General features: G+C 40.4%; 1 protein-coding gene across 19 annotated transcripts in view; it reads right to left on the bottom strand.

Annotated features, from left to right (window-relative positions):
- The window catches only part of pip5k1ba (phosphatidylinositol-4-phosphate 5-kinase, type I, beta a), a 200,238-nt gene that overhangs the window by 32,915 nt on the left and 154,926 nt on the right, over positions 1–12,397 (bottom strand). For all 19 annotated transcript variants that reach the window (XM_069922227.1, XM_069922219.1, XM_069922100.1 and 16 more), the window contains 2 exons: positions 11,764–11,848; positions 6,346–6,504 (listed from right to left, as the gene is read on the bottom strand). In XM_069922227.1, the coding sequence (XP_069778328.1) occupies positions 6,346–6,504; positions 11,764–11,848 (244 nt within the window). The remainder of the gene's footprint in view (positions 1–6,345; positions 6,505–11,763; positions 11,849–12,397) is intronic.

Raw genomic sequence — 12,397 nt, 5'->3', positions numbered from 1 at the left:
CTCCCTTGAATATGGGCCGGCAACAAAAACATATCAATCCTTGAGTAGGTTTTATGCTTACTCGAATAATATGAGTATTCCTTCTCTCTTGGGTGTTTCCTCCTCCATATATCCATTAGTTTCATTTCCTGCATTGATTTAACCATAAATTTGGCTACTTTATTCTTTTTGCTTGTCTTTTGTCCAGTTTTATCCAACATTGGATCCAAATTAAGGTCAAAATCCCCTCCTATCAATATATTTCCTTGTGTATCTACAATCTTCAAAAAAAAAATCTTGCATAAACTTTTGATCCTCTTCATTAGGTGCATATATATTGAGAAAATTCCAAAATTCTGAATATCCCTGCTGGATCTATTATTTCCTCCTCTATTTTGATTATTACATTTTTATTAATTAATATAGCTACACCTCTAGCTTTTGAATTATATGATGCTGCCACTACGTGCCCTACCCAGTCTCTCTTTAATTTATTATGTTCCACTTCAGTTAGATATGTTTCCTGCACAAATGCTATGTCTATTTTTCCTTTTTTCAGTAAATTTAATAGCCTCTTCCGTTTAATTTGGTTATGTGTTCCATTAATATTTATAGTCATATAATTCAACATGGCCATCTCATATCCTGTTTACACCTCATTTCCGCTTCCTCACCACCACTATCCCCCTTTTCCCCATTTTCATCTCAGTTTTCCCATTTTTAAACTCAATGTATGACAACACATTTAAAACATAAAATACTTCAACAACTCCCACATCCAATATTCCCTTAGCCCCAAATGTCCCCCAACCCTCTGAGTTGCCCCTTATCCCTTTATATATATTTTATTGCCATTCTTCATTCTTGTTACAACTCTTCATCTCTCCTTCTGTCCTGCAGGCATTCTGCAAATTCTCGTGCTTCCTCTGGATCAGAGAACAGTCTGTTTTTCTCCCCATGGATAAATATTTTAAGCACAGCTGGATGTCTTAACATAAATTTATAACCTTTTTTCCATAGGATCGATTTTGCTCTATTAAACTCCTTCCTCTTCTTTAAGAGTTCAAAACTTATGTCTGGGTACAAAAAATATTTTTTGACTCTTGTATTCCAATGGTTTATTATCTTCTCTAATTTTATTCCTTGCCCGCTCCAGTATATTTTCTCTTGTTGTACATCTCAAAAATTTTACTAAAACAGATCTTGGTTTTTGACGTGTCTGTGGTTTCAGAGCTAGTGTTCTGTGTGCCCTTTCTATTTCCATTCCTTCCTGCATTTCTGTCATTCCCAGGACCTTTGGGATCCATTCTTTTATAAATTCCTTCATATCTGTCATTCTTCATCTTCCTTTAGGCCCACTATTTTTATGTTGCCTCACCGACTATAATTTTCCAACATATCAATTTTCTGAGCTGACAACTCTTGTGTCTCTATAATTTTTTTATCACTTTCTTCCAATTTTCTTCTTTAGTCATTCACTTCCATTTCTACAGCCGTTTCTCGTTCTTCCACATTCTCTACTCTTTTCCCTATTTCTGTCATGACCAGCTCTAATCTATTCACTTTATCTTCTGTTCTTTTCATTTTTCTTTTAATTTCACTAAATTCTAATGATAACCATTCTTTCAATGCTCTCATTTGTTCTTGAAAAAAAAAACTTTATCCATATTCTGTCCATCTGTTTTATCTCTCTGTGCAGATCTTGATCTTCTTCTTCCTCTCCTTCTGTGTCTGTACTTGTGTTTGTGTCTTCTTTTCTTCTTTGTATCTGTATCTCTTTTGACTTTTCTGATGAATTGTTTGTCTCACTTTGCTGGGCTTCTTCTTGCTTGGCTTCTTGCTGTTGGTCCTCTTCTTCTGAGCTACTCATCTGTTGGGCCTCCTGCTGCTGCTCTTCTTTCCTTTCATTCCCTTTCCTGTTGCTTTCCTCTTCTTCCAGCTGAGAGCCCTGGTGTCGGGCATCTCTCAGCTGGTCACGTTGTGCTTGCCTGCTCCTCGGCTGAGCCCCCCTCCCGTTGGTGTTCTCCTTCTCCTTAGCGTGTGCAGTTGCGCACTTTTGTTTGGCTCAGAGAGCCATTTTTGCAGTCCAGCGATCGGGGGGTCGCGCCTCTGCGGGCCATCACCAACCTCTGAAAACGGGCTCTCTTCTACATGACGGCTCCCTGTTTCTTCAAGCAGGTAAGGCCTTCTCCATTCTCTTTTGGCGTCTTTTCTTCTTTTTTTTCCCCTGTTGTATTTAGTTTTTCTTTCTTGGGTGCCATTTTCTTTCTTTTCTCTACAACGTTATCTTTTATTTGTTATGTTTTGTATTTCTTGAACTTTGTATTTTCTTCACTTTATTTCTTCTTTTCTAGAGAGGGCTGGTATTCCCCTACTGGCCACTACTCCATCACATGACTCTCCCCCCGGTCTATACCCTTCTAACTCTTTTCTATCTTTGTATCTGTCCAAATATCTTTTCAATGTCTTAATTGTACCCATTTCTACCATTTCCTCTGACAGCTCATCACCCTAACTTTAAAACAAAATTGTTGGTATTCTCTAGTTCTACGATAGCCTCTTCAATGAATCAGCCATGAACATTAATCAAATCACAAAACATCAGTATTAGTAACATTCCACCAAAACAGACCATTTCATCTACCTGGTTCATACCAGCATTTAAACCCTGCACATGTCCCTTTCATTTCACTTTTTTCTCAGGTATTTATCCAACATTCCTCTAAAAGCAATTCTGATTCTTAACTACTCTCTCTGGCAGTGAGATACACCTACTCTCTACTGTCTGGGTAGTTTCTGAATTCCCTATAAGATTATTAATATATTTATAGTTCTTCAGCTCTTGCCTGCTCCTATAAAAGTAAATATCTTCCATACAGCCCCCCTTAATGTAAAAGATCTCTACTTCAACCTTTTCTTGGCCTTGAAACAGAAACTTAATAGCTGCCAGTTCATTCTGATGTTAATTTTCTTTCCTCTGATTTGGTTATACATGTTGAATTAAAATGATCAGTACTTTTCATACTGTTATGCTGCTTTGCTCAAGTTTCTGCCTTTGAACTTGATTATTAAACACATGATGTTCCAAGTTTCATAACAGACATAATTGAATCCTGTGAGATTAAAGGAATAGTGGCAGCTTGAATATAAAGCTGACTGAAGGACACAAAGCAGAGCGCAGTGGTGAACAGCTGCTTCTCCTGAAGAAAACAGAGAGGTGTTTCCCAGGGTTAGTGTCGAGACTGCACAGAGGGCATAATATCAAATTCTGAAGATGGCGCAAAACTCTTCAGTGCGATCATTTGGGAAATACTGGACTGTGAAGAAGTTTATTTTAGATTGCCCCCAGGATCTGCATCAACTGAAAAGGCACGTGGAATTTTACTCTGACGCGAGTGAAGTGATGCATTTTGAAAAGTTAAGCCAGGACGGGACTTCCACAGTAAATGGTAGGAGACTGGAGAGTGTTGCAGAGCAGAGAGGCCTATGGGTGTAAGTACAACGTTAACTAACAATGACAACACAGTAGTGTAATGATATGGATGGTATATGATCATTGGCCGGTAAAGGCACGGGCTGGCCTGCCCCCTGATGACACTCTCCCCTGGACTCCTCCCCCTGTGGCATAGGCCCTAAAGGTTGAGCCACCTCTCCCTTCCCTGCACTTCCCTTGCTTGGATCTGGGCCAACTCAAGTCTTGAGTACAATAAAGCCTATTGTTCCCCTCAGTCTTTGTCCTTGTAATTCTCGGGGCAACTAGTAGTGCCCAACAAGTTGACAGGGGAAGTAAGCATTTGCCATGCTTGTCTTCATCAGCAAGGCAATCAAGTAGAAGGGTTGGGGCATCATTTAACAGGTGTACAAGTCTATGATAAAACAGTATTTGAAGTGCTATTTGCAGTTTTAGTCACCCAGCAATAAGAAAGAGGTTATTAAGCTGAAGGGGTGCAGAAAATATTCAGAACGATGTTACTAGAATGAAACTGGTGAGCTCAAATGACAGATTGGATAGGTTGAGGGGGGGGGGGTTTGTTCTCTGTAGTGGAGGAAACTGAGAGGTGATTTTATAGAGGTATGTAAAATCATGAAGGCATGCACAAAGTCTTTTTCCTGGGGGAGGAGAGTATAAAACTAAAGGGCAAAGATTTCATGTCAAAGGGTCTTGAAGGGAATCTGTTTCACACAAAAGCCTTAAGTACACAGTATAAGCTGCCAGAGCAAGTGGTAGAGATGGGTACAATGTAAAACATATTTAGACAGGTATATGAATAGGGAATTAATTACAGCCTTCCCAATAAGACAACCTCAAATAGGTAACTTGGTCGACACGGATGAATTGGGTTGAAGAGCCTATTTCCGAGCTCTATAACTCTATGACCCCACTTATTAGATTTCAGGAGGAGCACCTTGAGATATGGGAGAACACAAACAATATTTAATACAGAAGTTTAAAATGAATAATTTTGATAAAAGATGACAGGCAATACACACTAAAAGCTGCAATCTTAAAAGCAGAGGGATTGAGTGGTTTGTTGTTTTCTGATGCTGAAAGATTTTTTTTTAAAAGTCTGGTTTCATTAAAAAAACACACACTGATAGGAAATCTAAAATTAAAACAGAAATGGGTCAGGTGAAGCATCTTCAACCTGAAACAATAACTCAGTTTCTGATCCTACAGATGCAGTCTGGCTTGCTGAGTATTTCCAGCATATTTCTTTTTATATTAAACACTAGTTGGAGCTCAACACGATTAGTGTGCAAATTTCTGGGACACCAAAATATAGGAAGGATATTCTGGTCATAAGCTGGATCCAGAGGAAATCAACTAGAATTTTACTAAGAATAATGGACTTCAGTTACATGGAGATACAGGAAAAGAAACACTGGGGTTGCTATCCTTAGAGGAGATCTGATAATGGTGCTCAAAATTGTAAAGGCTTTTCTTTGAGTATATAAATGACTTCTTGAGGCAGGAGGGTCATTCACCAGAAGGCACAGACAAAAGTTAATGGAAAAATGTTTCAGAGATAACACAAAGACAAACAAAAAGCCACAAGTTGTCTGGATCTGGAGTGTGATGCCTGAAATGTGGAGGAAGTTAAGCCAGTAATAATTGTAAAATATAAGTGATTTGGATATACAGTAAAAACCCCTGGTATCCAGCACATTTGGTAGATACTGGATAAGCAAGTTTTCTGGTTGCTTGGGACTCGCTCTTCTTTGTAAAAAAAAGTTTAAAAGACAAAAATACTAACATCAAACAAACTTCACTTGCATGAATGTATAAACCTTAAAGCATTTTTACTTTATTTTCAGTCAAATTGTTTGAAACATTTAACTGTCGTTACATATACAAATTCCTCCCCTCCATGGAGCATCCCAAAAGACGATCGATAACATAATAATTAACCCCACTCCCTCAAGTTTACAGATAAAACCTTACTAATATACTTAATAATACACTAATAAAGATAAAGACTTACTAAGCAGGGATAAGGAGACACATTAAAAGAATCACCCCAATGGCGAGCACCATCAACCAGCTCTTCATTCTGGGTGATGCCATTTTATTCAAACAGATGCTATGAGCAAAGCACTCCCCTGGCTGAATATTTGCTCCCACTTTCACCAAAGGTTTATGTATCACTTCAGAGAACTTTTACAATTTTAAACTTTCATTTTTTATTTATTCTTATTGATTTTAAAAAATATTTATTTATTTTCCTTGTTTTTTTTGCTCGTTGCTTGAATTCCAGATAACAGGTTTACTGTTCTTGGAAATTTGCAGGTGACAAAGGAAAGAGCAAAGAAATGAAAATAAACAGCATTTCCAAAGATTTGATGAATTGTGCGACATTTTGGTGCTGATTGCAGGAATCGTGTGCAATTTCAGCATCTCTCTTAATTCTTGAAGGGATTTATTTACATGTGGCTTCACTGCTTCTCTTTTCAGATGCTGACAGTCAATGGACAAAGAATCAGCCCCATTCTTACTTGAGATGAAAGGAAATGGACTAAAATTTCAAAGTGGATCAGATTTGAAATGAAAAAAGTATCACTTTAATTTCAAATAGCTAAAGTGTTCAATGGGGCAATTATGTTGCAATACTATGAAATGAAGATAAATAAAACATGCAGAGAAGATCTCTGGAGGTCTGATTCCTGTGTCCGATTGTCCATTTCTAATAATTGCAATTGGTCATTTATCTAAAGCTGCAATCTCACTGCTGATATAGCTTTACATCAATATTCTGTCTGAATGTGGCATAAAGCATTAATAGATAGCACCACTCACTTGAATGTGAACCTTATTTTAAGGCTCATGTGAACAATTAATATCTGAACAAAGTGAATATCATACAGTACCTTCCTCATCAAGACTACAGTAGCTCCTGGTTCCCAACAGCATCTCACTCTTCGTCTCAGTCATGTCCTGTATATATCCAGAAGCTGGAATCTCCTGCCCTATGTATTTAACAACCGGAATGGAATTTCGAGCTTTCTTTGAAGGAGATGATCGCAAGGCTGTGAAAATTGAAAACGGACAGTGACACCAAATCCATTTGCCAGACAACAAATCACAAATACAAGAATGCAAAAGACTGAAGTAGGCCATACAGGCAATTAAAGGCAAATCAGCTTGGAATATCATGGCTGATCACATGTCATGTCCACAATTGCACTGACCCCCAAAGCCCAGCAAATTCTTTCCTTGCAAACACATGTACAGTTCTCTTCTGAAATGAACTAATTGAACGTTTTCCATTACTCATCCCAGTACTCGACTCCCAGACTCTACACACTGTGTGGAAAATTTTTACCCATGTCACACCTGGTTCTTTTGCCAATCACTTTCATTTTGTGTTTCCTGGTACCTCCAATCCACCAAAGGAAACAATTGAACTCTAGCTATTCTGTCCATACTCATCTTTTCCTTATTTTCATTGGATAATATCACAATCTCCTTTGTTTCCAGGAGTACCAGTCTAGATTCCTCATTATATCCATAAGACTAAAGTAGCCTCGTCCATGATGGTATGAGACGGGAGTTGAGTAAGATTGATTGGGTGGTATTTATGGGGGGTTGACGGGGGATAGACAATGGAAAGCATTCACAGATCTAATGGAAGAATTGCAGAAATCGTTTATAACGGTTTGGCATAAAAATAAACCAAAAAAGGTGACTCAACCGTGGATAACAAGGGAAATTAGAGACAGCATTAGGTCCAAAAAGAGAGCATATCAATTGGCCAAAAAAAGTACCAAATCCGAAGACTGGGAACAGTTCAAGATGCAGCAAAAGAGGACAAAGGGATTAATCAAGAGGGCAAAAATAAATTACAAAAGTAAGCTTGCGGCAAACATAAAAACCAACTGCAAAACCTTTTATAGATATGTCAAGAGGAAAAGATTGGTGAAATCCGGAGTAGGTCCCTTGCAGTCAGAATCAGGGGAATATATAATGGGGAATAAGGAAATGGCAGACCAATTAAATTCTTACTTTAGTTCTGTTTTAACAAGAGAAGATACAAATAACATCCCAAGGATGTTGGGAAACATAGAGACTAATGCAAGGGAGGAGCTGAAAGAAATCAGTATCTCTAAGGACATGGTCTTGGGGAAATTGAAAGGATTGAAGGCCGATAAATCCAAGGGCCTGATAATCTACATCCTAGGGTACTTAAGGAAGTGGACATTCAGATAGCAGATGCTTTAAGAATTATTTTCCAGAACTCGATAGACTCAGGATCAGTACCCATGGATTGGAGGGTAGCTAATGTTACCCCACTATTTAAAAAGGGGGGTAGAGAAAAAGCGGGGAATTATAGGTCGGTGAGCCTTACATCAGTAGTGGGCAAAATGATGGAATCCTTTATTAAGGATGTAATAGCGGAGCATATGACTAGCAGAGAAGGGATCGAACAGAGTCAACATGGATTTACAAAAGGTAAATCGTGCTTGACAAATCTATTGGAATTCTTTGAGATGGTGACAGGTAAAATAGATGGGGGAGAGCCAGTGGATGTGGTGTACCTAGACTTCCAAAAGGCCTTCGATAAGGTCCCACATAAACAACTGGCATGCAAAATCAAGGCTCATGGGATTGGGGGAAAGATATTGATGTGGATTGAGAACTGGCTGGCAGATAGAAGACAGAGAGTTGGGATAAACGGCTCATTTTCTGAGTGGCAGGCGGTGACCAGTGGGGTGCCACAGGGATCTGTACTGGGACCCCAGCTGTTCACAATTTACATTAATGATCTGGATGAGGGGATTGGATGTAATATCTCCAAATTTGCAGATGACACTAAGCTAGGAGGGGTTGTGTGCACTGAAGAGGGGGTCAGGAAGCTCCAGTATGATCTGGGCATATACATGGCAAATGCACTACAATGTGGATAAATGTGAGATTATCCACTTTGGTAATATAAACCACAGCCTTGCTTCACGCCATTGTTAATGGAGAAGGGTTCAGAGAGCTCATTTCTGTATCTGACCCGACCTTGTTGGTTTTCGTGCAGTTGGATAATCATGTTGAGGAACTTTGGGGGACATCCGATGCGCTCTAGTATTTGCCAAAGCCCTTTCCTGCTCACGGTGTCGAAGGCTTTGGTGAGGTCAACAAAGGTGATGTAGAGTCCTTTGTTTTGTTCTCTGCACTTTTCTTGGAGCTGTCTGAGTCTTCTTCAGCATGATGCTGAACCAAGCCATGAAAGACCCCAACAATGAAGACGCTGTTTACATCCGGTACCGCACGGATGGCAGTCTCTTCAATCTGAGGCGCCTGCAAGCTCACACCAAGACACAAGAGAAACTTGTCCGTGAACTACTCTTTGCAGATGATGCCGCTTTAGTTGCCCATTCAGAGCCAGCTCTTCAGCGCTTGACGTCCTGCTTTGCGGAAACTGCCAAAATGTTTGGCCTGGAAGTCAGCCTGAAGAAAACTGAGGTCCTCCATCAGCCAGCTCCCCACCATGACTACCAGCCCCCCCACATCTCCATCGGGCACACAAAACTCAAAACGGTCAACCAGTTTACCTATCTCGGCTGCACCATTTCATCAGATGCAAGGATCGACAATGAGATAGACAACAGACTCGCCAAGGCAAATAGCGCCTTTGGAAGACTACACAAAAGAGTCTGGAAAAACAACCAACTGAAAAACCTCACAAAGATAAGCGTATACAGAGCCGTTGTCATACCCACACTCCTGTTCGGCTCCGAATCATGGGTCCTCTACCGGCACCACCTACGGCTCCTAGAACGCTTCCACCAGCGTTGTCTCCGCTCCATCCTCAACATCCATTGGAGCGCTTACACCCCTAACGTCGAAGTACTCGAGATGGCAGAGGTCGACAGCATCGAGTCCACGCTGCTGAAGATCCAGCTGCGCTGGATGGGTCACGTCTCCAGAATGGAGGACCATCGCCTTCCCAAGATCGTGTTATATGGCGAGCTCTCCACTGGCCACCGTGACAGAGGTGCATCAAAGAAAAGGTACAAGGACTGCCTAAAGAAATCTCTTGGTGCCTGCCACATTGACCACCGCCAGTGGGCTGATAACGCCTCAAACCGTGCATCTTGGCGCCTCACAGTTTGGCGGGCAGCAACCTCCTTTGAAGAAGACCGCAGAACCCACCTCACTGACAAAAGGCAAAGGAGGAAAAACCCAACACCCAACCCCAACCAACCAATTTTCCCTTGCAACCGCTGCAATCGTGTCTGCCTGTCCCGCATCGGACTTGTCAGCCACAAACGAGCCTGCAGCTGACGTGGACTTTTTACCCCCTCCATAAATCTTCGTCCGCGAAGCCAAGCCAAAGAATATAAACCAGAGGGCAGATTACTATTTGAATGGCAATAGATTGGGAGATGGGGAAGTGCAGAGAGACCTAGGGGTACTTGAACACCAGTCACTGAAGGCGAGTCACTGTACAGCAGGCGGTTAAAAAGGCAAATGGTATGTTGGCCTTCATATCAAGAGGGTTTGAGTATAGGAATAAGGATACCTCACTGCAGCTGTACAGGGCCTTGGTGAGACCACACCCGGAGTATTGTGTGCAGTTTTGGTCACCTTATCTGAGGAAGGATGTTCTTGCAATGGAGGGAGTGCAGAGGCGATTCACCAGGCTGATACCTGGAATGGCAGGAATGACTTATGAGGAAAGATTGCACAATTTGGGATTGTACTCGCTGGAGTTTAGAAGATTGAGAGGGGATCTCATAGAGACATACAAAATTCTGGCAGAACTGGACAGAATGGATGCGGAAGGAATGTTTCCAATGGTGGGGGAGTCCAGAACCCGGGGCCATGGTTCGAGGATAATAGGCAAACCATTTAGGACCGAGATGAGGAGGAATTTCTTTACCCAGAGGTGGTGAATCTGTGGAATTCATTGCCACAGATGGCAGTAGAGGCAGGTTCATTGAATATATTTAAGAGAGAATTAGATATATTTCTTAAGTATAGGGGAATTAGGGATTATGGAGAGAAGGTGGGGACAGGGTACTGAACTTTAAGATCAGCCATGATCTCATTGAATGGTGGAGCAGGCTCGAAGGGCCGAATGACCTACTCCTGCTCCTATTTTCTATGTTTCTATGCATCAATTTGGTAAATTACTTCTGCACGCATGCTGAAGTCTCAGGTTTCCCTGAAAGCCCAGAACTGGACAGTTACTCCAGACGAACAAAACCAGTTCATCACGTGCTGTTATAGTGTACTCCTCTGTTCATAGGACCTACGATTCCTTCTGCCTTTTAACTACTGTACTTTCTGAATCCATCCTGCACCTTGAATGAATTATGGCCTTACTTTATATTGCCTCTTTTCATTTATCCTATCAAAATATAATACTTTGCATTTCTCAGCTTCTTCTTCATTTGCCACTTAATTCCACCAGCCCATTGATCAAAGTACATACACCTTCACATTCTATGTCGTCTGCAGGTTTGGAAACTGTCTCCTGCATACCTCAGTCCAAGCCATCAATATAGATTAAGAAAAAACACAGTTCAGATCCTGAAAAACTCCATTGTATGTTTCCTTCCATGCAAATTCCATTCCTTCCGCCTTTTACTACTATGTTTCTATCCATGGCTCCTTTGAATGGAAGCGCATCAATAATTTTACCCCTCTAAAAATACTGACACAGAAAAGGAAACAAAAGTAAATGATCAGCAGCTGACATTATCTGTAGAGAGGGAAACAAAAGTCTCAAGTTGACCTTTCATCGGTACATTTATTCAGTGCTGATGAACTATCAATGAATCAACCCTTTAACTGTCTAGCTGTTTCTACACAAATGCTGGTAACCAGAAAATTCACAATAATAGTTCATTGACAGAACAAAAATTGTAGAAATCTTTATTTAAAAACTGGGTAAATTTGTGGTGGTCATGGATCGTCCTGCTAAAAGGGAGACAGATTCAATAGTAACTTTTAAAATGGAATTGGGTAAAGAAAGAGAGACATTTGAGACACGTTGTTATATACTTTTGCCTCCTATGGATGCTGCGGGACCTGCTCAGTTTCTGCATCACTTTTGCGTGTTAATTAGAATCACAGAATCTGTAGATTTTCTTGTTTCACTCCAATTAAGGAAAACATTTGATGGGCTACAGGAAGAAGCCCAACTGGATCAATCTTTCAAATAATCACACTGATACGATGGATAAATGGCTATCTGCATTGAGCAACTGTATTTGGATGCTTTTTTCTTGCAGTCAGTGTTTCTGAAAAGGAAGGCAACAGTGAAATCTTAAACATTTCCTGATACTCACATAATGTCTTCTTAAACACTCTGCTGTTCATAAACTTCAGAAAGCGATCAGCATAGAATCCTGGCCTATGGACGGACACAGAGTCCTAATGAAAGATAAAAATAGACCAATAAATATGGTGAGACACAAAGTCACATCCCACAATACCAAGGTTCAGTAAAAGGATGAGCCCAGCGCAATGTCACAAAACAGGGTTTCAAATGGTTAATCAGTTAATCAGGGGTAAAATAAGGAGCTTTTGTCACTGCAAGTCTGTGTGAAGATAACAGCTGGTTGTGTCACTTGCTTTTTCTCCTTTTCTTTTCCTGTAACTATGCCACTTTATAGTCCACATACTTCTGCTGTTGCAAATGATATATATTATTTTAGTACTTTGGAGTAAAGAAATCTTTTTTCTTGGATTGATTGCTGTGAATAAGGGTTTATTTTATGTAGAGAAATTGATTAAGAGTGACCCACACATGAGAGTTTCATGGATTAACAGGTGATCATATTGAGGAGCAAAAGATTCTAAAAAGGATGATGTGGTAGAGAAAGTCTGTTTCAGCTAGCAGAAGAATGCAGAACAAAAGGGTAGAGTCACAGGATAACAGGTTGGCCATAAAGGAGAGAGAATAAAAGAACACTTATAGTT

This window comes from Narcine bancroftii, chromosome 1 (genome assembly GCF_036971445.1).
Source record: "Narcine bancroftii isolate sNarBan1 chromosome 1, sNarBan1.hap1, whole genome shotgun sequence".
NCBI classification, from domain to species: domain Eukaryota; kingdom Metazoa; phylum Chordata; class Chondrichthyes; order Torpediniformes; family Narcinidae; genus Narcine; species Narcine bancroftii.
The sequence above is the reverse complement of the archived record's forward strand: the minus strand, read 5'-3'. Positions and strand labels throughout refer to the sequence as shown.